The following is a 27,267-nucleotide window of genomic DNA, read 5'->3' on the forward strand; positions in this document are numbered from 1 at the left end:
GTGTGTGTGAGTAAGTGGGTAGAGTCCAGTGTGTGTTGGAGTGTCGGTGTGTCAGTATGTGTGGGTAGAGTCCAGTGTGTGTTGGAGTGTCGGTGTGTCAGTATGTGTGGGTAGAGTCCAGTGTGTGTCGGTGTGTCAGTATGTGTGGGTAGAGTCCAGTGTGTGTCGGTGTGTCAGTATGTGTGGGTAGAGTCCAGTGTGTGTGTGTGTGTCAGTATGTGTGGGTAGAGTCCAGTGTGTGTGTGAGTAAGTGGGTAGAGTCCAGTGTGTGTTGGAGTGTCGGTGTGTCAGTATGTGTGGGTAGAGTCCAGTGTGTGTTGGAGTGTCGGTGTGTCAGTATGTGTGGGTAGAGTCCAGTGTGTGTCGGTGTGTCAGTATGTGTGGGTAGAGTCCAGTGTGTGTTGGAGTGTCGGTGTGTCAGTATGTGTGGGTAGAGTCCAGTGTGTGTTGGAGTGTCGGTGTGTCAGTATGTGTGGGTAGAGTCCAGTGTGTGTTGGAGTGTCGGTGTGTCAGTATGTGTGGGTATGTGGGTAGCGTCCAGTGTGTTGGAGTGTCAGTGTGTGTGGGTAGAGTCCAGTGTGTGTTTGTGTTGGAGTGCCAGTGTGTGGGGGTAGAGTCCAGTATGTGTGGGTAGAGTCCTGTGTGTGTGTGTGTGTGTGTGTGTGTGTGTGTGTGTGTGTGTGTGTGTGTGTGTGTGTCAGTATGTGTGAGTATGTGGGTAGCGTCCAGTGTGTGTGTGTGTGTCAGTATGTGGGTAGAGTCCTGTGTGTGTGTGTGTGTGTGTGTCAGTATGTGTGAGTGTGTGGGTAGAGTCCAGTATGTGTGGGTAGAGTCCTGTGTGTGTGTGTGTGTCAGTATGTGTGAGTATGTGGGTAGCGTCCAGTGTGTGTGTGTGTGTCAGTATGTGGGTAGAGTCCAGTGTGTGTGTGTGTGTGTCAGTATGTGTGAGTGTGTGGGTAGAGTCCAGTGTGTGTGCATAGAGTTAAAAAGAGTTAGTGCAAAAAGGGTCAATGCAGATAGTCCAGGCAGCTATTTGGTTAACTATTTAGCAGTCTTATGGCTTGGGGACAGAAGCTGTTCAGGAGCTTTTTGGTCCCAGACTTAGTGCTCTGGTACTGCTTGCCGTGCGGTAGCAGAGAGAACAGTTCATGACTTGGGTGGGTGGAGTCTTATTTTTTTTAGGGCCTTCCTCTGACACTGCCTGGTATAGAGGTCCTGGGTGGCAGGGAGTTCAGCCCCAGTGATGTACTGGGCCTTACGCACTGCCCTCTGTAGTGCCTTGCGGTCAGATGCCAAGCAGTTGCCATACCAAGCGGTGATGCAGCCAGTCAAGATGCTATAGAATTTTTTGAGGATCTGAGGGCCCATGCCACAACCTTTCAGCCTCCTGAGGGGGAAGAGCTGTTGTCCTGCCCTCTTCACTACTGTGTTGGTGTGTTTGGACCATGATGGGTTCAAACGTGGACATTGAGGAACTTGAAGCTCTCGATCTGCTCCACTACAGCCCCGTTGTTGTGAATGGGGGCGTGTTCTGCCCTCCTTTTCCTGTAGTCCACGATCTGAAGTCTATGAACAGCCTTCTCATGTAGGTGTTCCTTTTGTTAAGGTGGGAAAGGGCAGTGTGGAGTGCAATAGAGATTGTGTCATCTGTGGATCTGTTTGGGCGGTATGCAAATTGGAGTGGGTCCAAGGTTTCTGGGATAATGGTGTTGATGTGAGCCATGACCAGCATTTCATAGCTACAGACGTGAGTGCTACGGGGCGGTAGTCATTTAGAAAGGTTACCTTGGTGTTCTTGGGTGCAGGGACCTTGGTGGTCTGCTTGTAGGTACTACAGACTGGGTTAGGGAGAGGTAGAAAATGTCAGGGAAGACACTCGGCGCATGCTCTGAGTATGCGTCCTGGTAATCCTTGTGAATGTTAACCTGTTTACAGGTCTTACTCACATCGGATATGGAGAGCGTGATCACACAGTCATCCGGAATATCAGGTGCTCTCACGCATGGTTCAGTATTGCTTGCCTCGAAGCAAGCATAGAAGGCATTTAGCTGGTTTGGTAGGCTTGCGTCACTGGGCAGCTCTCGGCTGGGTTTCCCTTTGTAATCTGTGATAGTTTGTAAACCCTGCCACATCCGACGAGCGTCCGAGCCGGTTTAGTAGGATTCGACCTCCGTACTGTATTGCCGCTTTGCGGGATTTCTTCCGGATTAGTGTACCGCTCCTTGAAGGCGGTAGCTCTAGCCTTTAGCTCAGTACGGATGTTGCCTGTAATCCATGGCTTCTGGTTGGGATGTGTATGTACTGTCACTGTAGGTACGATGTCGACAATGCACTTATTAATGAAGCCGGTGGCTGATGTGGTAAACTCCTCAATGCCATCGGATGAATCCAGGAACACATTCCAGTATGTGCTAGCGAAACAGTCCTGTAGTTTAGCATCCGTCTACGGTGGATCAAGTCTACAGTGGGTGATGAAGTCCCTTCCATGTATGTAATATATTACAGGTTATAGACATGTGCAGTCAGGTGGCAGGAGGGGTGGAGTACATGACACTCCATCCTGGATATGACTTGAGTTTTACTCAACCCATGAGTCCAGCAGGCGGAGTTCAATAACTACAGGCAGATGTAAGATGCAGGAGGATTGCACTCTTCTCATACTAAGTAGCTTACAGAATTATATGAGAAGAATGCAATATGTTAACTTATATAGATATTCTAAACGAAGTGTTTACATTATCTATACTGATCAAAAAATATGAATGCAACATGCAACAATTTCAAAGATTCAACAATTTCAAAGAGTTACAATTAATTTAAGTAAATCAGTTCAATTGAAATGCATTCATTAGGTCCTAATCTATGGATTTCACATGACTGGGAATACAGATATGCATATGTTGGTCACAAAAAAAATTGTATGGGCATGGATCAGAAATTCAGTCAGTATCTGGTGTGTGACCACCATTTGCCTTATGCAGTGTGACACATCTCCTTTACATAGAGTTGATCAAGCTGTTGATTGTGGCCTGTGGAATGTTGTCCCACTCCTCTTCAATGGCAGTGCAAAGTTTTTGGATATTGGAGGGAGCCAGAACATGCTCTCGTACACGTTGATCCAGAGCATCCCAAACATGCTCAATGGGTGACATGTCTGGTGAGTGTACCGGCCATAGAAGAATTGGGACATTTAAGTGCTTCCAGAAATTCTGTACAGATTCTTGTAACATGGGGCTGTGCATTATCATGCTGAAACATGAGGTGATGGGAGCGGATGAATGGCATGACAATGGGCCACAGGATCTCGTCACAGTAGATCTGTGCATTCAAATTTCCATCGATAAAGTGCAATTGTGTTTGTTGTCCATAGCTTATGCCTGCCCATACCATAACCCCACTGCCACCATGGTGAACTCTGTTCACAACATTTATATCAGCAACCGCTCGCCCACACAAAGACATACACATGGTCTGCGGTTGTGAGGCCGGTTGGACGTACTGCCAAATTCTCTAAAACTAACATTAAATTCTCTGGCAACGGCAGTAGTGGACATTCCTGCAGTCAGCATGCCAATTACACGCCCCCTCAAAACTTGAGACATCTGTGGCATTGTGTTGTGTGACAAAACGGCACATTTTAGAGGGGCCTTTATTGTCCCCAGCACAAGCTGCATCTGTGTAATGTGTAATGATCATGCTGTTTTTATCAGCTTTGTGATATGCCACACCTGTCAGGTGCATAGATTATCTTGGCAAAGGAGAAATGCTCACTAACAGGGATGTAAAAAAATGTGCCCAACATTTTTGAGAAATAAGCTTTTTGTGCATGTGGAACAATTCTGACATATTTTATTTCAGCTCATGAAACATGGGACCAACACTTTACATGTTGTGTTGATGTTCAGTATACATATATTTACTTTCAAGTGTAACAGTTGAAGCCCTCGTTACTCACCCTGGCCCAGGAGTAGTCCATTGCGACACCATGGATGAGGGGCACCTCCTTACGACATACAAGACACAAACGCACACAGCACTCACGGGCCTCCTGAGTTGCACAGCAGTCTAAGGCACTGCATCGCAGTGCTAGAGGCATCAGTACAGAACCGGGTTCAATCCCAGGCAGTGTTGCAGCCGGCCACAACCGGGAGACCCATGAGGTGGTGCACAATTGGCCCAGCGTCGTCCGGGTTATGGGAGGGTGATCTGGTGATCTGTCATCATTAGCTTTGCCCTAGAAAATACACAATGTTGTTGTTGCTTGGTGGCATCTTTTATGGGGTTAGCTGAAGCCCTCAAATGCTAGCTAGCTAGTTTGCTTGATTAGTTAGCAGGGCTCATACAGTAGCTAGCCAGTTCAAAACATTATTGAAAGCAAGCTGGCATCATGCATCAAACATGTCAAGTTTGCTTGATTACCGGCCTCCCGGGTTGCGCAGTGGTCTAAGGCACTGCATCGCAGTGCTAGCTGTGCCACTAGCGATTCTGGGTTTGAGTCCAGGCTCTGTCGCAGCCGGCGGTGACTGGGAGACCATGGGGCAGCACACAATTGGCCCAGCGTCGTCCTTGTTAGGGGAGGGTTTGGCCGGCAGGGATGTCCTTGTCCCATCGCGTTCTAGCGAGTCCTGTGGCGGGCCGGGCGCAGTACACGCTGACACAGTCGCCAGGTGTAAATGTTTCCTCCGACACATTGGTGCGGCTGGCTTCCGGGTTAAGTAGGCGTTGTGTCAAGAAGCAGTGCGGTTGGGTTGTGTTTCGGAGGACGCACGCCTCTCGACCTTTGCCTCTCCCGAGTCCGTACGGGAGTTGCAGCGATGAGACGACTGTAACTACCAATTGGATACCGTGAAAAAGGGGTAAAAAAAGAAATAAAAGTTTGCTTGATTATGAGTTAGCTAGCAGGGATCAAACCTGTCTTCAGGTGCAACGTTAGCTATGCAAGTCTTCCTCTCACATTACTTGTTAGGGAGGGGCTACTTACATCACAGTATCATAGCCTAGTATTGGTTCCGGAGCATCGGCTCTCGGACCAACCCAACCGGCTACGAGACAGCTTCTACCCCCAAGCCGTAAGACTGCCAAATGGTTACACAGACTATCTGTATTGACCCTATGGACACTCACAAGACTAGACTGTACAGTGCCTTGCAAAAGTATTCAACCCCTTGGCGTTTTTCCTATTTTGTTGCATTTCAACCTGTAATTTGAATTGATTTTTATTTGAATTTCATGTAATGGACATACACAAAATAGTCCAAATTGGTGAAGTGAAATAAAAAAAGTATTGTTTGTATATGTATTCACCCCCTTTGCTATGAAGCCCCTAAATAAGATCTGGTGCAACCAATTACCTTCAGAAGTCACATAATTAGTTAGATTGCACACAGGTGGACTTTATTTAAGTGTCACATGATCTTTCACATGATTTCAGTATATATACACCTGTTCTGAAAGGCCCCAGAGTCTGCAACACCACTAAGCAAGGACACCACCAAGCAAGTGGCACCATGAAGACCAAGGAGCTCTCCAAACAGGTCAGGGACAAAGTTGTGGAGAAGTACAGATCAGGGTTGGGTTACAAAAAATATCCGGAACTTTGAACATCCCACGGAGCACAATTAAATACATTATAAAATGTTTGAAAGAATATGGCACCACAACAAACCTGCCAAGAGAGGGCAGCCCACCAAAGCTCACGGACCAGGCATGGAGGGAAGTTATCAGAGGCGCAACAGAGACCAAAGATAACCCTGAAGGAGCTGCAAAGCTCCACAGCGGAGATTGGAGTATCTGTCCATAGGACCACTTTAAGCTGTATACACTCCACAGAGCCATTGCTTAAAGGAAAAAAATAAGCAAACACATTTGGTGTTCGCCAAAAGGCATTTGGGAGACTCCCCAAACATATGGAAGAAGGTACTCTGGTCAGATGAGACTAAAATTTAGCTTTTTGGCTATCAAGGAAACCGCTATGTCTGGTGCAAACCCAACACCTCATCACCCCGAGAACACCATCCCCACAGTGAAGCATGGTGGTGGCAGCATCATACCTGTGGGGATGTTTTTCATCGGCAGGGACTGGGAAACTGGTCAGGATTTAAAGAATGATAGATGGCGCTAAATACAGAAATTCTTGAGGGAAACCTGTTTCAGTCTTCCAGAGATTTGAGACTGGGATGAAGGTTCACCTTCCAGCAGGACAATGACCCTAAGCATACTGCTAAAGCAACAACGAGTGGTTTAAGGGGAAACATTTAAATGTCTTGGAATGGCCTAGTCAAAGCCCAGCCCAGAGAATCTGTGGTATGACTGAAAGATTGCTGTACACCAGCAGACCCCATCCAACTTGAAGGAGCTGGAGCGGTTTTGCCTTGAAGAATATGCAAAAATCCCAGTGGTTAGATGTGCCAAGCTTATAGAGGCATACCCCAAGAGACTTGCAGCTGTAATTGCTGCAAAAGGTGCCTCTACAAAGTATTGACTTTGGGGGGTTGAATAGTTATGCACACTTAAGTTTTCAGTTTCCTTGTTTGTTTCAAAATAAAAAAGATTTTGTATTTTCAAAGTGGTAGGCATGTTGTGTAAATCAAATGATACAAACCCCCCAAAAATCCATTTTAATTCCAGGTTGTAAGGCAACAAAATAGGAAAAATACCAAGGGGGGTGAATACTTTCACAAGCCACTGTATATACTCAGTATATTCACACTCACTCACACACACTGCACTGACATTTACACAAAACCCACACACATTCACATACCCTATATACAGTGCCTTCAGAGAGTGTTCATACCCCATGACTTATTCCACATTTTGTTGTTACAGCCTGAATTCAAAATGGATTCAACAAAAAAAATCGCCCATCTGCAACATTTGCCCATTAATCTTTTCAGAATTCTTCAAGGTCTGTCAAATTGGTTGTTGGTCATTGCTAACCATTTGCAGGTCTTGCCATTGATTTTCAAGTATGCAACTTATTATGTGACTTGCCATAACAAAGGCGTTGAATACTTATTGACGCAAGACATTTCAGCTTTTCATTTTTTATAATTTGTAAACATTCTACAACAGAATTTCTCTGACATTATAGGGTATTGTGTGTAGGCCATTTACAAAAACATCTATTTAATCCATTTTAAATTCAGGCTGTATCACAACAAAATGTGGAAAAAGCCAAGAGGTGTGACTAGTTTCTGAAGGTACTGTACACATGCGCACTCATGCCGAGACAGCGCTTACACACACACACACACACACACACACACACACTTTCACACTCATCATATGCTGCTGCTCTGTTCTTTATTATTACTGTTATTCTTGTCTATCCTGATGCTTAGTCACTTTACCATGGCTTTATGTACAAATCTACCTCAAATACTCTTGTCTGGGGAAGATGTTCCAGTGGGCGAGTTCATTTTGTGCGACCCGGTGCCCTGGGTGGGAGGGGTTTACTAATTTTTGACCGTTCCATTGGTCCTCCTAAGGAGAGGTCTCAAGTACTTACTCGTACTATTGGAGACGGTCCCGTAACACACATTTCCTAGGTGGCAAAGGTCCTGATGGAGAATGTAATTTACGGCGTAGTAACAAACCCCCACCTCACAACCCATGCGACCCCAAACTGTTCACACCCCTCTTGTTGGCGGAGATAAAATGTTGCAGTTTTAAAGCAAATTTCCCACAATTCTACACATTTTGCATTGGGCAAAGATTTTTTGTTGTTGCTGTTCTTAAAGCTCATTACCTGCAATTCTATGCATTCTTCCATGTCTTGTGTGTGTTTATGATACCATGGGTCGATGCCCGATCGAGTCATTTTTACATATATAATATTTTGAGGTGAGGGGATCTGCAGTCCGTATTGACTCCGTTTTGGTTCCGGATCTGGTCCGCGGTCCGCCAGTTAAGGGTTGAGGTCCTAGTGCATGGTTCTGACTGTCTGCCTGGTGGCCGACTTGCATACTGTGCCCCTCCCCTCTGCCTCCGTCCTCGCTAACTCGCTATGAAAGATGCAAGTGTTTTGTTCCTGGAAGTACAGTAACTAATCAGTCCCCTCCCGTTACAAAAATGCTGACTCTTAGGAGTCGATTCCTTGCGGAATCGAATCTTGACACTCGGAAGGAGTCCAGGAATCAAACATTTGAGTCGGCTCTTCACCACTACGTCATCGTCTTTAACAATTGGAAATTGTTAGGCAAGTGACAGCATGGCAAGACTTTGAGAACTTACAGAGCATTCGGAAAGTATTCAGACCCCTCAACTTTTTCAAACATTTGTTACATTAGAGCCATATTCTAAAATTGAGTAAAAACATTTATTTAATCAATCTACACACAATACCCCACAATAACAAGGCTAAAACAGGTTTTAGAATTTTTTGCAAATGTATTAAAAAAAAAAATACTATTTTTATTTAAATAAGTATTCAGACCCTTTGCTATTAGACTCGAAGTTGAGCTCAGGTGCATCCTGTTTCCACTGATCATCATTGATGTTTCTACAACTTGATTGGAGTCCACCTGTGGTAAATTCAGTTGATTGGACATGATTTGGAAATTCACACACCTGTTTATGTAAGGTCCCACAGTTGGCAGTGCATGTCAGAGCAAAAACCAAGCCATGAGGTCGAAGGAATTTTCCATAGAGCTCCGAGACAGGATTGTGTGTCGAGGCACAGATCTGGGGAAGGGTACCAAAAAATGTCTGCAGCATTGAAGGTCCCCAAGAACACAGTGGACGGAGCAAAGTACAGAGAGATCCTTGATGAAAACCAGGACCTCAGACTGGAGCGAAGGTTCACCTTCCAACAGGACGACCCTAAGCACACAGTCTTGACAATGCAGGAGTGGCTTTTGGACAAGTCTCAATGTCCTTGAGTGGCCCAGCCAGAGTCCGTATTTGAATCCCGATTGAACAACTCTGGAGAGACCTGAAAATAGCTTTGCAGCGACGCTCCCCATCCAACCTGACAGAGTTTGAGAATCTGCAGAGAAGAATGGTAGAAACTCCCGAAATACAGCTGTGCCAAGCTTGTAGCGTCAGAAGATTCAAGGCTGTAATTGCTACCAAAGGTGCTTCAACAAGGTAAAGGGTCTGAATACTTGTGTAAATGTGATATTTTTATTTATTTATATGTAATACATTTGCGAAAACTTCTAAACCTGTTTTGTGTGTAGATTGATGAGAATAAACAAATTCTATCAATTTTAGAATAAGTCTAACGTAACAAAATGTGGGAAAAGTCAAGGGGTCTGAATACTTCCTGAATGCACCGTAAATGAAAAAAATGCTAACTTTGCAACGTGGAAATGAGGTTCAGTAATGGTAGAACAGGTGCAATGCTTCACCATCTGAAAGGGACACGCCGTGAGACCAACATCATTGCTGGGAGCAGTGCGGATTCTAATTGAAATATTGTTTTAACGGAAATACGATACATTTTGTTCTCCATTTCACATCCCTAGTTTTAGGGGCAGTTGCTCTTTAATACTCCCATAACATGCGCATACACACACCTCATTTATAGTCTCACACATTTTAGGTCTCTCTTTATGTTGTGTGTGTGTGTGTGTGTGTGTGTGTGTGTGTGTGTGTGTGTGTGTGTGTGTGTGTGTTCCTATATTTTTGTATTTCATCCCAGACCCCGTCCCTGCAGGGGGCCTTTTGGTAGGCCGTCATTGTAAATAAGAATTTGTTATTAACTGACTTGCTTAGTTAAATAAAAAATAGTCCCATGTTCCTTCTGGCTACAGATTAGAAAATCACGTCACACTTAAAAAATGGTATTGTTGAATTCCTGTTAAAAGCTTTTCCAGACGTAAATGCTTAGGTATCTTAATGATAATTACCGTCCATATGCTCTGTTTTAATTTAGACCCTTCAGCCAGATTCGTACCCTTAATTGCTTGGTGAATAATATCTTTATGTAAAAAATAAATGCGTGGTCCAGGTTTGTGCAAATTTGTGTCTCCCAAGTGGTCCTCGATAAGCCTGTCTGATATAGTGAGCCAAGTAGGGGGCCTGTAATGCTATTCAAAAAGCTGTGCAATTTAGCCGGGCAATAAATTGACTAAAAGTACAGAGAACTGTTGGTAGCATTTTGCCATTATAGCACAGACTAAAGTGGTAACAATAACACCTGCAATATCCTGGTTATAGTATGGTGATAAGTTATAACCTGGTTATAGTATGGTGATAAGTTATAACCTGGTTATAGTATGGTGGTAAGTTATAACCTGGTTATAGTGTGGTGGTAAGTTATAACCTGGTTATAGTGTGGTGGTAAGTTATAACCTGGTTATAGTGTGGTGGTAAGTTATAACCTGGTTATAGTGTGGTGGTAAGTTATAACCTGGTTATAGTGTGGTGGTAAGTTATAACCTGGTTATAGTGTGGTGGTAAGTTATAACCTGGTTATAGTGTGGTGATAAGTTATAACCTGGTTATAGTGTGGTGGTAAGTTATAACCTGGTTATAGTGTGGTGATAAGTTATACGCAGACAAACCACTTCCCTTGTGATGTCAGTCACTGTGTTGTGAAAAAAGATTAGCCTATTTATGATAATCTGATTTTGTCCTCTTGTTAGACCACATCTACATAAACATGTCTGTCCTGTCCTCAGGAGAATAGGAGGAATGGGCAGGGTATGATGGGCTGTTGTTGTGGACTGCTCACATACTGTTGGCTTACATCACAGATTGGCTTGTTACTCAGTCATTTGATTGTTATGTCAGAAACAAGAACCGAACAACTCCTGGCCTTCAAATCAACCTGGTTACAACCACTGACTGCAGTCAAGACTTCTTCACCTCGGGCACTCATCTAATAGAAGCAATTTTGAAATATCTTCTCTTTGAAATATAATTAATTTATGAGCAGTTACATTTGTCTTTTGTCTTCCTCCTGAGCGAGGTGCACGTTGAGACACGTCCGGGCTGTAGCCAGATGCATATTTCCGGGGATGCTTGCTGCTTATGGTTACAAGTTTCAGAATTGACACCTTAGTTCCTTCAGAGAGATATAATTAGTAGTGTTCTCTGCCATAGGGATTGGCTGTGGCCTAGAAAGTGTCTGCTCTGCTGTGAACCGAAGGACTGCGGAGGAGTGTATATATAGGTTTTTGTCCCCCTCGTTTATTCTTGTAGGCAGAACGTGGTAATGTTGTAGGATTCTTCAGAGTTTCAACTGCGCGGCACCTCTTTTGTACACATTGCATCCTTGTTCGGAACCTAAGGCACCTGCAATGGATAACTGAAAAAGCAGACTAGGCCCAAGAGAAAGGCCTAGCTTACATCTGTCATGTCACTGTCCTTAAACACTGTCTGGTCTAAAACCCCTTCTTCCTATCAGTAACAGAAGACAGCTTACAGGTCAGTACTATGTAATACTTCCTTCCAATATTCCCTGGGTTAGGTCATGATGGTGGAACCAGCACATCCTGTTATTAGCCTGTAGTGTAGTACTCTGATTAGTGTAGTACTCTGTGATGATGTAGTCAGTATAGAGGTCAGCTCAGTACCAGATATGGTGTTAAGGCACTCGCACATCACATTTCACACCATTCTACATGTAAAATCGATGTGCACTAGTTTCACAAGTTACATTCAGAGGTGCTAAGTACTCTCGGCCACCAAACGCTATTGCTGTGTCTGAGCCCTTACGCTGTCCTCCGCTATCCCCAGGTAGTGATCTAGGGTCAGTTTGGCCATTTGATTCATAATGAATAATATTCTATGGATGGGGGAAAAGATGTGCAACATGAAAATATTCTCCCATTTACATTGTAATTTCTTGATGGTCCCTAACTAAACCCCGAGATAAGCTTTCCAATGTGAAACCAACTTTGCCATGGTCGCAGACCAGCTGGCAGAATGTAATTGGCGAAAGAAGTTGACTAGCACTAGCTAGTAGAGGTCGGCCGATTATGATTTTTCAACACCGATACCGATTTATTGGAGGACCCAAAAAAGCCGATACCGATTAATCGGCCATAAAAAAAAAAAAAACAACTTGTAATTATTATTTTTTTATTTTTAATGTTTCTTTTTATTTGTAATAATGACAATTACAACAATACTGAATGAACACTTATTTTAACTTAATATAATACATCAATAAAATCAATTTAGCCTCAAATAAATAATGAAACATGTTCAATTTGGTTTAAATAATGCAAAAACAAAGTGTTGGAGAAGAAAGTAAAAGTGCAATATGTGCCATGTAAGAAAGCTAACGTTTAAGTGCCTTGCTGAGAACATATGAAAGCTGGTGGTTCCTTTTAACATGAGTCTTCAATATTCCCAGGTAAGAAGTTTTAGGTTGTAGTTATTATAGGAATTATAGCACTATTTCTCTCTATACGATTTGTATTTCATATACCTTTGACCATTGGATGTTCTTATAGGCACTTTAGTATTGCCAGTGTAACAGTATAGCTTCCGTCCCTCCCCTCGCTCCTACCTGGGCTCGAACCAGGAACACATCGACAACAGCCACCCTCAAAGCAGCGTTACCCATGTAGAGCAAGGGGAACAACTACTCCAAGTCTCAGAGCGAGTGACGTTTGAAACGCTTGATAGGCTTGAAGTCAAACAGCGCAATGTTTGAAGCATTGCGAAGAGCTGCTGGCAAAACGCACGAAAGTGCTGTTTGAATGAATGAATGCTTACGAGCCTGCTGGTGCCTACCACCGCTCAGTCAGACTGCTCTATCAAATCATAGACTTAATTATAATATAATAAACACACAGAAATACGAGCCGTAGGTCATTAATATGGTCGAATCCGGAAACTATCATCTCGAAAACAAAACGTTTATTCTTTCAGTGAAATACGGAACCGTTCCGTATTTTATCTAACGGGTGGCATCCCTAAGTCTAAATATACCTGTTACATTGCACAACCTTCAATGGTATGTCATAATTACATAAAATTCTGGCAAATTAGTTCGCAACGAGCCAGGCGGCCCAAACTGTTGCATATACCCTGACTCTGCGTGCAATGAACGCAAGAGAAGTGACACAATTTAACCTGGTTAATATTGCCTGCTAACCTGGATTTCTTTTAGCTAAATATGCAGGTTTAAAAATATATACTTCTGTGTATTGATTTTAAAGAAAGGCATTGATGTTTATGGTTAGGTACAGTCGTGCAACGATTGTGCTTTTTTCGCAAATGCGCTTTTGTTAAATCATCCCCCGTTTGGCGAAGTTGGCTGTCTTTGTTAGGAAGAAATAGTCTTCACGCTGCATATACCCTGAATCTGTTGCAAGAGGTGACACATTTTCCCTAGTTAACCTCTCTGGGCTAGGTGGGACGCTGGCGATATTCAAATACCTTAGAAATGCTATTACTTCAATTTCTCAAACATATGACTATTTTACACCATTTTAAAGACAAGACTCTCGTTAATCTAACCACACTGTCCGATTTCAAAAAGGCTTTACAACGAAAGCAAAACATTAGATTATGTCAGCAGAGTACCCAGCCAGAAATAATCAGACACCCATTTTTCAAGCTAGCATATAATGTCACATAAACCCAAACCACAGCTAAATGCAGCACTAACCTTTGATGATCTTCATCAGATGACACCCCTAGGACATTATGTTATACAATACATGCATGTTTTGTTCAATCAAGTTCATATTTATATCAAAAAACTGCTTTTTACATTAGCATGTGACGTTCAGAACTAGCATTCCCACCGAACACTTCCGGTGAATTTACTAAATTACTCACGATAAACGTTCACAAAAAACATAATTATTTTAAGAATTATAGATACAGAACTCCTCTATGCAATCGCTATGTCCGATTTTAAAATAGCTTTTCGGTGAAAGCACATTTTGCAATATTCTGAGTAGATAGCCCAGCCATCACGGCTAGCTATTTAGACACCCACCAAGTTTAGCCCTGGCCAAACTCCGATTTACTATTAGAAAAGTTTGATTACCTTTGGTGTTCTTCGTCAGAATGCACTCCCAGGACTGCTACTTCAATAACAAATGTTGGTTTGGTTCAAAATAATCCATAGTTATATCCAAATAGCGGCGTTTTGTTCGTGCGTTCAAGACACTATCCGAAGTGTAAATAAGGGTCACGCGCACGACGCACATCTTTGAAGGTCAGCATTACCCTTAGCTGTTGGCCTTATTGTGTTCTATCCAATTCATTCCATCATGGGGCATGTTATAAGGACTGGGACTGAGGAACCCCCTTCGTCACCTCCAAGAGCAATCTGATATGCACGTGGCAAGCGTTTGTATATTCACTCTGCCAAAACAGTACACAGGCCCCGGGGCCGGCTCTGGCCTTGGAGTACTCATAGAGACCAGTAAACTCATGTGTTCGTTCATTTGAGAAATGGGCACTTGTGTTCTACTATCAGTAAAACCAGCAGATTCCCTCACAGCTGTATCTCTCTCTCTCTCTCACACTCCTGCATGGTCCACATGTCTCAAGATGTCCCCCCTAGACGGTTAAGTCCCCTCTAAACTAATCTCTCTGTGAAGTTAAGTTTCAACTTTTAATGTCATGTGCACAACTACAGTGAAATGTCTTTCTTGCCATCTCTAACCCCAACAATGCAGTAATCAACAACAATGTAATAGTAAAAATAACAAGGTTGAACAAAAAACACACAAGATTAGGAAATAAGAACACAAAGTAAGTTAGCTGTGTTCAGTGGGGTTTGTAATGACAGACGATCAAATCAAATTCTATTAGTCACATGCGCCGAATACAACAAGTGTAGACCTTACAGTGAAATTCTTACTTACGAGCCCGTGCAGTTAAAAAAAAAAAATATGGATAAGAATAAGAAATAAAAGTAACAAGTAATTAAAGAGCAGAAGGAAAATAATAATAGGGAGACTATACACAGGGGGGTACCGGTACAGAGTCAATGTGCGGGGTCACCGGTTAGTTGAGGTACTATGTAGGTAGAGTTATTAAAGTGACTATGCATCTGTGTGGCAGTAGGTAGGATCCCGCTTCTGACACCAGTAGGGAGACATTCCTGACCATGTTTACTGCTTAGTCTACATTATCTTACATAATTTATCTCTGAAATGAATATGTACTGTCAGAACTTCTCTACCATGGCCCACATAGTCTAGACCTTGATGTCTCCAGATGTTTAAAAAAAAAAAAACATTATGCCCAAAGGGTTTGTGTAGCCTCCAAATGATACAATTGTGTAACTAAACAGTGTATCTGTCAATCTAGGCTGAACTCTGCCAGACAGTTCATGTTGAGCTGAGGTGTCATGTGTTTCACATTACACTAAACAGAAACTCCAGTAAGCCGATGTTCTCATCATGCTGGCATTTTGCTTGATGCGTAGCCTTACAGTAGTCATGACCCAACGCACATCTAATCAGTTTGTCTAGTCCCCACCCGCCTCTCCTCAGCTTTCTTCATATTTGAAGTATCCTGTTTGTGTGTTAACCACAGCGAAAGTGAGGCACTTCCTGTTCCATTTCCAAAACGGCTCGGACTACGCCTACGTCCCTGCGACGCATCGGACAAAATGTGAACAAGATGAGAACATCAACTTACTGGAGTTTTTGCGTAATCGTGTGGTCAAAAGTAGTGCATTTTAAAGGGTACCATTTGGGACATGCCCCATTTCATGCCCTGGTCTCCTAGTACTTTGGAGGGCTTGGGGGGGACGGTGGACGACATAGCTCTTGGACTTCTGGTGTGCAGTGCAGCATTAAAGTCAATTTAGTGCTCCGATGAATGTTTACGTGCTATGTAAGTGATTCCCAGGATTCCAGACATGTTTATGTATTTAGGTACTTGTTAATGATTTAATGGTTGCACCCTCCTCTCGATGATGGGCTGACATATGGCATATATATCACACATGACAAAATACATGCTTTGGATTCTATTGTAGTCCCCTTGGCTTATTCACATCAGTGGAGACATGGAGACTGCGACTTGAAGGGGTACATTTTCACTTGTAATTTGGGTCATTTACAGCATGTTTTTAAGCTATTCGCGATTTACTGGCTAAAAGGTTTTGTTTTTTAAGTTGCCCGGCTGGTTGACACTTGTTGTAAACCGTATATATTTTTACCTCCAGTTTCAGGAAGAGATGTCACTGAGCACTGCCCCTATATATAGGATCTTCCAACCCCATCTGGGATATGGATGCCTGATGAAGACCTAAGGGTCGAAACGTTGTATAAAATCACCTGGGAGCATGAACAATAGTGTGCAGCGTTTTCCTTAAAACATTTCATGGTTGACGCTTGGGTCCCTCTCGTTAGAAGCAGCTTGGGTCCCTCTCGTTAGAAGCAGCTTGGGTCCCTCTCGTTAGAAGCAGCTTGGGTCCCTCTCGTTAGAAGCAGCTTGGGTCCCTCTCGTTAGAAGCAGCTTGGGTAGTAGCCTATTGGAAAGTACACGTGTTATTTTTGTCAACGGCAACGCTGACTGTGCAGCGGTTTCCCCGGACGACAGCACCGCTGACTGTGCAGCGGTTTCCCCGGACGACGGCACCGCTGACTGTGCAGCGGTTTCCCCGGACGACGGCACCGCTGACTGTGCAGCGGTTTCCCTTGCTAAATTTGTTGCCTAATTTGATCATTTATTTAACGAGGAGGTCCAGTTGAAGTAAAGAATCTCCTATTCAATAGAGACTGAGAAGGCAGCTTTAGTACAAATGTGTTAGAACTGCTGACACCGTCAAGTCCTGATGTCATACAGCCATTTTGAGTTTGAGGGGAAAGGTAGAAGTCTGGATACAGATCCCTTATTAGGTGACTAGTGAAAGGCTAGAACTATCACCCTATATTTTATATTGTGCCAATACAAGATATTTTGTAATACAATGGAGGAGGAGGGAAGCAGAAGGCCATTCTTTCCCGGTCAGGTAATGTAGTCAGGAAAAACTCTTGGTCCTAGATAATATCATTGCTACACAACTCTGGTCACGTGGCCATGCAGGGAAAACAAATCTAACTTGAGGAATATCCTTCCAATAGTGCTGTGAAAACCCATTCCCAGGTCTGACCTAGTGTAACAATACAAGGTATCTCTCTGTCTGTCTCTCCTGGAGACAGCATTTTTTTGTTGTTACCTCACTGTGGCCATAAATATTCCCTCTCATAGCTTCCAGATGTCCCCTCTCTCTGTAATGGATGTAGGATGTTGTCTCTCTTCTGTTCAAGTACAGAGAGGGTAGAGCAAATTTACATTGGCACATGTATGCAGGCCAGCACATATGGAGAGGGACTCGTTCAAAAGAACACGCACACCTGCTTACGCACGCAGGCCTAGGCCTAAACACACAGTATTGAAAGCACAGAACACTGCGGTGACGCCTGGTTACCATATTGACCATGACATTAGGTGAATGAACACCCTTGTCTACGCTCTACAGAAGTACAACATTTTCATTCAGCTGCATCGTAGTGTCTGTGGATAATAAACTTCTTCTAATGGACCTGGATCTGGCTGAGGAGCAACATCTGGGCTGAACCAGTCCGTCTGTGGATTAGTCGGGCCTACTCATGTTTTTCTAGTTGTGCTGCATACAGTCACTCACAAATCATGTGGTGTTTCTGACCACCGAAACACTCATATTGGCTCATATTAGTGACATTGTCAGTCTCTCTCTAGTAACAGTGAACTCCGTTGCAAAGCTTTCGCAAAACCATCAAAGAAAAGAAAGACCTCCAGACAAAGTCACGGTTTGGTTGGATAGTCACGTTTAAAGCACTACAAACTGACTCGCGCCACACCTTGACATAGCAACTGTTGCTATGTTTGGCCGACCTGTATATTTTGATAGTGAAGATAAATATGTAGAACAGGAAGACCTTTGTCTGAAGCTCGGAGTAAAAAGGGTGTGATGTCACAGTACATTTCTTCACTGTTGGACGAATCGGCACATGATCGTTGGGTAAATCTGAGCGAAACTGGGGCTGTGTGCGTTTGTGTGTATGAAACTGCACGTGTTCAAGTTCACTACATCCACAAAAAATGGTTTCCATTTATAAATCACAGACTGATCAACACTCTCGCAAGGTGGCTGTGGGCTTGTCTTTGTAGTAAACCTTTCTGCATCGGAATGTAGGCTAGGCTCGTTCTGTGGATATTGACTGCTGTTATTTATTTCTTAGGAAGTAACTGATATCGTCAGTCCTGGGCTGGCATTTGCTCTGTACATTCCTAGTGAGACACCCTTTAACTACGAGCACAACTGTGCATGTCAGCTTTAAGGAAAGGGAGTTGGGCTACAGTGTCTCTCTTCAGGGCCTTTGTAGTGGTAGTGACCTGGCTAGTTTTCGGGGCTTTCAGATAAGACTTTCTCATCATCTTGGTGGTTTTTCCAATGTCTGCCTCACTTTACCCACTCATCAGTGAAGTGCAGTAAGTACTTACCCTACTCTCCTCCCGTACTCTCCTCGCCTACCCCTCTCCGTTAGTAGCCCCTACACATCGTAGCAGACTTGGGATCAGTTGAAGCAAGTCTGAGCGACTACCTACATATTAGAAGCTGATCTACGGTCAGTTGTCTTCAATTTCATGACTTTCAGGTACAGTGTTTATAAACAGTGCCTTCAGAAAGTATTCAGACCTCTTGACTTTTTCCACATTTTGTTACATTACAACCTTATTCTAAAATGGATTAAATAAAACAATTTCCTCAGCAATCTACACACAGTACCCCATAAGTACAAAACAAAAACAGGTTTTTATAAATGTATTAAAAACAAAAATACCTTATTTACATAAGTATTCAGACCCTTTGCTATGAGACTCGAAATTGAGCTCAGGTTCATCCTGTTTCCATTTCTCATCCTTGAGATGTTTCTACAACTTGATTGCAGTCTGTGGTAAATTCAATTGATTGGACATGATTTGGAAAGGCACACACCTGTCTATATAAGGTTCCATAGTTGACAGTGCATGTCAGAGCAAAAACGAAGCCACGAGGTCGAAGGAATTGTCCGTAGAGCTCCGAGACAAGATTGTGTCAAGGCACAGATCTGGGAGAAGGGTACAAAAACAATTATGCAACATTGAAGGTCCCCAAGAACACATCATTCGTAAATGGAAGAAGTTTGGAACAACCAAGACTCTTCCTAGAGCTGGCCACCCAGCCAAACTGAGCTATCGGGGGAGAAGGGCCTTGGTCAGGGAGGTGACCAAGAACCCGATGGTCACTCTGACAGAGCTCCAGAGTTCCTCTGTGAAGGTGGGAGAACCTTCCAGAAGGACAACCATCTCTGCAGCTCTCCTCCAATTAGGCCTTTATGGTAGACTGACCAGACGGAAGCCACTCCTCAGTAAAACGCACATGACAGGCCATTTGGAATTTGCCAAAAGGCACCTAAAGACTCTCAGACCATGAGAAACAAGAATCTCTGGTCTGATGAAACCAAGATTGAACTCTTTGGCCTGAATGCCTGAGCGTCACGTCTAGGCTAGGAAACCTGGCACCATCCCAATGGTGAAGCATGGTGGTGGCAGCATCATGCTGTGGGGATGTTTTTCAGCAGCAGGAACTGGGAGACTAGTTAGGATCGAGGCAAAGATGAACGAGCAAAGTACAGAGAGATCCTTGATGAAAACCTGCTCCAGAGTGCTAAGGACCTCAGACTGGGGCGACGGTTCACCTTCCAACAGGACAACAACCCTAGCACACAGCCAGGACAATGCAGGAGTGGCTTCGGGACAAGTCTCTGAATATTCTTGAGTGGCCCAGCCAGAGCCCGGACTTGAACCCAATCAAACATCTCTGGAGAGACCTGAAAATAGCTGTGCAGCGATGCTCCCCATCCAACCTGACCAGAGCTTGAGAGGGTCTGCAGAGAAGAATGGGAGAAACTCCCCAAATACAAGTGTGCCAAGCTTGTAGAGTCATAGCCATGAAGAATTGAGGCTGTAATCGCTGACAAGGGTGCTTCAACAAAGTACTGAGGAAAGGGTCTGACTACTTCATATTTATTTTATTTTTCAATAAATTAGCAAAAATGTAAATAATTTTTTGCTTTGTCATTATGCGGTATGGTGTGTAGATTGAGAATAAAAAAAATATAAAGTTTAGTTAAGGGTGTAACCGAACAATGTGGGAAAGAGTCAAGGCGTCTGAATACTTTCTGAAGGCATTGTCGGCCAGTGGTTTGCACCAGCCAGTGGTTTGTACCGGCCAGTGATTGGAGTGTGATAGCAGAGCTGTGTGCCAGGTAGGGCAGACTGGCTGTCTCCCTGCCATGCCAACTAGGCCTAACTGGCTGGCTGGGAGAAGAGTGGGGGAATAAGGGAGAGGTTGAGCTCTCTGGATGTTTGTTTTATTTCAGCAGGCATTTCCCTTTTTCACAGGGGCCTATGTTTGGAGAATATTTTTCCTGAACAGAGCCAGACTGAATGTGTGTGAAGTCATGGCAACAAGTAAAGTGAGATGTGTGTGCCAAGCTAAGCGTCGGCTCGTTTTACTTCCAACAATGTGGACGCCGGACATCAGGAAAATGTCAGGCTCTTGTGAAATATTTGTTGAAAACCCAGTAATTGTAATGCCATTTCCCAAATTCTTTTCAGTTGTTGAAAACCCAGTAATTGTAATGCCATTTCCCAAATTCTTTTCAGTTGTTGAAAACCCAGTAATTGTAATGCCATTTCCCAAATTCTTTTCAGTTGTTGAAAACCCAGTAATTGTAATGCCATTTCCCAAATTCTTTTCAGTTGTTGGAAAACCCAGTAATTGTAATGCCATTTCCCAAATTCTTTTCAGTTGTTGAAAACCCAGTAATTGTAATGCCATTTCCCAAATTCTTTTCAGTTGTTGAAAACCCAGTAATTGTAATGCCATTTCCCAAATTCTTTTCAGTTGTTGAAAACCCAGTAATTGTAATGCCATTTCCCAAATTCTTTTCAGTTGTTGAAAAACGCGCACTCTTACAATACAAATAAACACGGAAGGGACATCGATATTCGTCATACCACACAGCAACTGAAGCCCTGCCTTTCCTTTCCCCTGTCTGTGTGTTGTAGTAGCCTGTCTGTGTGTTGTACTAATGAAGTAGTAGCCTGTCTGTGTGTTGTAGTAGCCTGTCTGTGTGTTGTAGTAGCCTGTCTGTGTGTTGTACTAATGAAGTAGTAGCCTGTCTGTGTGTTGTAGTAATGAAGTAGTAGCCTGTCTGTGTGTTGTAGTAGCCTGTCTGTGTGTTGTAGTAATGAAGTAGTAGCCTGTCTGTGTGTTGTAGTAGCCTGTCTGTGTGTTGTAGTAATGAAGTAGTAGCCTGTCTGTGTGTTGTTCTTATGAAGTAGTAGCCTGTCTGTGTGTTGTAGTAGCCTGTCTGTGTGTTGTAGTAGCCTGTCTGTGTGTTGTAGTAATGAAGTGGTAGCCTGTCTGTGTGTTGTAGTAGCTTGTCTGTGTGTTGTTCTTATGAAGTAGTAGGCTGTCTGTGTGTTGTAGTAGCCTGTCTGTGTGTTGTAGTAATGAAGTAGTAGCCTGTCTGTGTGTTGTAGTAGCCTGTCTGTGTGTTGTAGTAATGAAGTAGTAGCCTGTCTGTGTGTTGTTCTTATGAAGTAGTAGCCTGTCTGTGTGTTGTAGTAGCCTGTCTGTGTGTTGTAGTAGCCTGTCTGTGTGTTGTAGTAATGAAGTAGTAGCCTGTCTGTGTGTTGTAGTAGCCTGTCTGTGTGTTGTAGTAATGAAGTAGTAGCCTGTCTGTGTGTTGTAGTAGCCTGTCTGTGTGTTGTAGTAGCCTGTCTGTGTGTTGTAGTAATGAAGTAGTAGCCTGTCTGTGTGTTGTAGTAATGAAGTAGTAGCCTGTCTGTGTGTTGTAGTAGCCTGTCTGTGTGTTGTAGTAATGAAGTAGTAGCCTGTCTGTGTGTTGTTCTTATGAAGTAGTAGCCTGTCTGTGTGTTGTAGTAGCCTGTCTGTGTGTTGTAGTAGCCTGTCTGTGTTGTAGTAGCCTGTCTGTGTGTTGTAGTAATGAAGTTGTAGCCTGTCTGTGTGTTGTAGTAGCTTGTCTGTGTGTTGTTCTTATGAAGTAGTAGGCTGTCTGTGTGTTGTAGTAGCCTGTCTGTGTGTTGTAGTAGCCTGTCTGTGTTGTAGTAGCCTGTCTGTGTGTTGTAGTAATGAAGTAGTAGCCTGTCTGTGTGTTGTAGTAGCCTGTCTGTGTGTTGTACTAATGAAGTAGTAGCCTGTCTGTGTGTTGTTCTTATGAAGTAGTAGCCTGACTGTGTGTTGTACTAATGAAGTAGTAGCCTGTCTGTGTGTTGTACTAATGAAGTAGTAGCCTGACTGTGTGTTGTTCTTATGAAGTAGTAGCATATCAGTAAAGGTTGTTGTGGGGCGGTGTTTTGGTCTCGTCTGTTCTCTGTGGATGGTGAGAAAATCAAGGGACTTCCCCTGGCTAGCTGTGACCTTTGCAGGGCCTCTGACAGGGGAGCCAGGGACCTCTGGATCAGCCTGGATTTTGATAACTGGACCAGGCTGGAAGACTAACAAGTAGATGGATGGAATGAATGAATGAATTACAATTTGATGTGAACCAGGTGTTCTGCTTACAAGTGCAAAAGGGTTGACCTAAGCAAAGTGCTCCACAGATCTGTAGGCCTAGGCCATATCCTAGCAACTAGACCTATAGCCATTAAATATATCTTTATTATGTTAAATAGAGATTTACAATCTCCTACTCCTACAGTATTCCTACCCTGGTGAGCCAACCAACCAACTGGCAGTCTACCTCAGGTTTATTGGAGGATCAATCCAGTAAACAAGGAAGTGGATGAATGGCATTTCTCCACAAAGTAGGGAAATGCTGCTTGTGTTTTGGCTCCAGCTTACCTTTGTGAGTCACATCGGTGACCCACATTGGTCCATAACCGCCCGGAGTGCTAGGCTAGGGTAAATGTGAGGGTAACGATAGACAATTTTATCACTGCCCTCTGTACATCCGGACCACTGTCATTTACTATAAGATCTTAGCAGTCATAATAATAGATTGACCATATATCAACCTTATCTCAATAGGTTAACCCTATATTAACCCCTCAGCATACCAGGCTGACAGCCAGGAAGAGACCCACCTGAAATCACTAGTAGTGACACTTGCTTTGTCACATTTTAAATATCCAGCAGTTTTTTTTATTCTCAGTTTTATGAATTTAATCTTGATGATGCACAATTGTTTGAGTTTGCTTATTCTCAGGTCAAGTAACCTTTTGTATAAATGCCAACTTTTGTATGAAAACCGGCATAGCCTACACAATATTTACCTACACTACGCACCATTTATAAATGAGTTCCCAGAATGCTAACCTCTCTCTCTCTCCCCCTCCTGCAGCCAAACCCTTCACCTCCATGGTCAAACAGATGCGCCTACACAAGGAGGACTTTGAGATCCTCAAGGTGATTGGACGAGGAGCCTTTGGAGAGGTAAGCCTTTTTTGTGCCTTTTTAGTGTACTTTAAAAAATATATATATATTTCACCAGGAAGTTTATTTGATATAAAAAATCTTGCAAGACATCAGCAAAGACAAAGCATTTTAAGTGTAGCCTACTTACGGCTTAGAAACAAATACAACAACCGAACAATGCATGCAAATACAATATAGTCAGGAATTCAGTCTAAACATTTTGTAATTTAGGAAATCTGTTCCCAAGTATTCACACAAATAAAATGTATGTGATGGTGTCTCAATGTAATATAGGTATGACATGATTGTTATTTTCAAATACAATAAAAAAAATTATTTCAATCTGCAGTGTACGAATAATTATCAATATTTTCTGAGTTGTCTACCCTGCTCTGTGATTTCAGCAGCAAGGCTGGCCGCTAGGCTACATGCTATCTGCATGACTCAACATGTAACAGAATGCTTTGATCTCTTCTTCACCAGAAGAAAATAATTATTTAAAAAAATGGAACCTAAACCAACCCTTTATTTTTCTTATTCGCAGCTTGGGGGCCTGAGTTGTAATATAGTTTTTATTACGTCTTCTACTGTGAGTGATGTCAAACCTAGGGAATGTTGGTGAGCTAGGCAGGTAGCTAGCGATGGCAGCAGAAACTCAGCTATGTAAGGTTACATGATGTGTGACACATGGTCGTTGTATATTATAGTTTGTTAGGCTAGCTGCTGTGCTGCTGGCAGACCTGGGACCAAATACTATTTGAAATCATTTCAAATACTTTATCTGTGGTTGATTGAGCTTGCCTGGCTTCATACACCAATGGAATAGTTCCAAACCGGCAAACTCCGCCATCTGGCACTCCAGGCAGGCTAGAGCAAACGCTCAAAGTATTGGAATATTGTTTGAACCCAGGTGTGGTGGAGCGGTTGGTTGGAGCTATGCCCAGTGCTGAGGCCCCTATGGCCTGTTTCGGACCCTTTTTATTGGGGTTTTATTTCACGGTGAGTGGAAGAACAACATGGTTGTGCCCCAGCCCTGGTCCCTAGCCCAGTGCCAGGCTAGCAGCGGTGCCCACTGACGTTAGCTAGGCTACAGCCTCACGGTTGATTGCCTCTACTTATTGTATTTATGATATAGGCCCCCGTGTTTACTGTGTCTCCTCAAGCAGCTTGTGTTGAAGTAGGCCTAAGTCTCTGTGCCTTCTGTGCTGTGTCAACAGGCCCAGGTCTGCCAGTTTATTTCATATAGCCTAGTATCTGTAGCCTACATGCTAATCAAAGCTTTTGAGTTAGCTAGAAAAAGTGGCTGCATTTGTGTTATTAATTAGTTAATTCAGTTTAAAAGTATTTACAATCACAGGCCTATTCACAACAACAGTTTCCAGTCGTCGGCAGGCAAAGACTGTAGGCTTACATCTACTTAATGATAATGAGGTCATTATGATTTAAAAGGTCTCTGGCCAGAGGTCCCTCTCATGTCATTCCAGTGGAAAGCCATCATAGTCTAACTAACTGAAAGGTTATCTACCATTTTATTTATTTTTTATTTAACCTTTATTTAACTAGGCAAGTCAGTTAATAAGAACAAATTCGTATTTACAATGACGGCCACCCAAAAGGCAAAAGGCCTCCTGCAGGGACGGTGGCTGGGATTATAATAATAAATACAATTTAAATATAAGACAAAACACACATCACAACAAGAGAGACACTACACTACATAAAGAGACGTAAGACGACAACATAACAGCAAAACATGACAACAGCATGGTAGCAACACAACATGACAACAACATGGTTGCAGCACAAAAACATGGTACAAACATTATTGGGCAAAGTCAACAGAACAAAGGTCAAGAAGGTAGAGACAACAATAAATCACGCAAAGCAGCCACAGCCGTTAGTAACCGTGTCCATGATTGAGTCTTTGAATGAAGAGATTGAGATAAAACTGTCCAGTTTGAGTGTTTGTTGGAGCTCGTTCCAGTTGCTAGCTGCAGCAAACTGAAAAGAGGAGCGACCCAGGGATGTGTGTGCTTTGGGGACCTTTAACAGAATGTGACTGGCAGAACGGGTGTTGTATGTGGAGGATGAGGGCTGCAGTAGATATCTCAGATAGGGGGGAGTGAGACCATTCACATCTACTGATGACCGCCTTTTCCCAGGGAGGAGTTTAGCAGAATTCCAGAAAATGGCCCAGGTTTTTCATAAATCCCATTTTGAGGCTGTTTATTCTCTTCTGTTTAAGGAATCCTTCTACTGGTATTTCTGAAAAATGTTCCCAAAGTTCCCAGTTTTTTGCTCAGAAATACCAGTTGGAGAATTCCGGAAGGTAATAAGCAGGGAGGGAATTCTCATAATGGGATTTCTGGAAAACCTGGGATATTCGGGAAAGGTTCAGGAAAAATGGTCAACTCCACGGAAGAGTAAGAAGTGGGAAGCTGTGTGAACTGAAAATGGAGGTGAAAGAGGACATTTATGAGCAGGGTCTTCTCATAGTCAGCTGGGAGAGAGACCGCGTCTGTCTGTTCGTTGGGAGAGAGATTTAGGTGTCTGTGCGTGATGTTTCGGCTCTCCTGATTAATTGCTTTTATAACACTACAGCTGTCGTACATGTCAAGAGTGGTGAAAGCTCTGAAAACAGGGTGGGGGGATTACTCACGCTATACACAGGGACACTGCCAAGAAGCTTCCCCTCCTCTCCTCCCCCACCCACATCAGACCAGCAGGAGAAACCCAAACAGCGGAGGAATGTTGTCATTGCGTTGAATTTAGCGTTCTCCTTATTTTTCTTCATCTCAGACTCCAATGTGTTTTTTTTATTGTGTGTGTTGCGTGTGTGTGTGTGTGTGTGTGTGTGTGTGTGTGTGTGTGTGTGTGTGTGTGTGTGTGTGTGTGTGACTGTGGGGATGATTGGCGGTTTAAATTCCTCCCGTGGTGGAGGAGGGAGTTGTGGGGAAGCTGAAGTGAAGAAGGCTTTCTCTTGTGTCCTCTGGCTGGCAGACAGGCAGGCAGGAGGGAAGAATCCTGCTAGCTGAAGTCCTCTGGCCTCGCTACAGTTGCAACTCAACTCGTTTTAGGAATGCTCTTTACTACACTCAGGTCTAACAATGGGGGCTGACTGGGGTTGTGTTAGAGACGTTATCACTTAACAGTAGTTTAGCCAGCTAGCTTTCCTATCCTCCTGCAAACCCATTGTAATGAGTGTTATCTGTGCTGCCGTGCGGCTATGGCACGTTGAGGCCCTTGAGCTGAAAGATCCCAGCTGTGTGTGCCTCAGGGGTCATTACCTTCATGTCCTAGGTCACTTCCTGTCCGCCTTCCTTTCTCTTCCCTTCCTCCTCTGACTCTATGGCCGTGTTTCATTCCACAAAGATGCTCACTTCCCTTCTGCCCTCGTTCACTCCCCTTCCCTGATCTAACAGGAGTGGGTCATGTTCAGTAGGGAGAAAACGTTCTGGAACTGAGTGGATTTATTTCCCTTGGTTTGCCCTATTGAACATGACAGGAAAGATGTAATTAATATGGTGGATGGAAACTTTCTCTCCTCAAACTCTCCTTCTCTCCCATGCTTCCTGTAGGTTGCTGTGGTTAAGGTGAAGAATGCAGACAAGGTGTTCGCCATGAAGATCCTCAATAAGTGGGAGATGCTGAAGAGAGCTGAGGTGAGTTTTGGCTAGTAACAGCAACCGCCATAGCATTACAGCAGTGTTAAATGCTAACAACCGCCATAGCATTACACCGTTACAGCAGCGCTAAATGCTAACAACCGCCGTAGCATTACAGCAGAGCCAAATGCTAACAACTGCCATAACGTTACAGCAGCGCTAAATGCTAACAATCGTGATAGCATTAGAGCAGGGCTAAATGCTAACAACAGC

At 43.5% G+C, this 27,267-nt stretch overlaps 1 protein-coding gene across 9 annotated transcripts in view; it reads left to right on the top strand.

Moving 5' to 3' along the window:
* The window catches only part of LOC106608118 (serine/threonine-protein kinase MRCK alpha), a 117,574-nt gene that overhangs the window by 19,269 nt on the left and 71,038 nt on the right, over window positions 1-27,267 (top strand). For all 9 annotated transcript variants that reach the window (XM_014205845.3, XM_045721030.2, XM_045721031.2 and 6 more), the window contains 2 exons: window positions 23,316-23,407; window positions 26,968-27,051. In XM_014205845.3, coding sequence (XP_014061320.2) covers window positions 23,316-23,407; window positions 26,968-27,051 — 176 coding nt within the window. The remainder of the gene's footprint in view (window positions 1-23,315; window positions 23,408-26,967; window positions 27,052-27,267) is intronic.

The sequence above is a fragment of the Salmo salar genome, chromosome 06 (genome assembly GCF_965601325.2).
Source record: "Salmo salar chromosome 06, fSalSal1, whole genome shotgun sequence".
Lineage (NCBI taxonomy): Eukaryota > Metazoa > Chordata > Actinopteri > Salmoniformes > Salmonidae > Salmo > Salmo salar.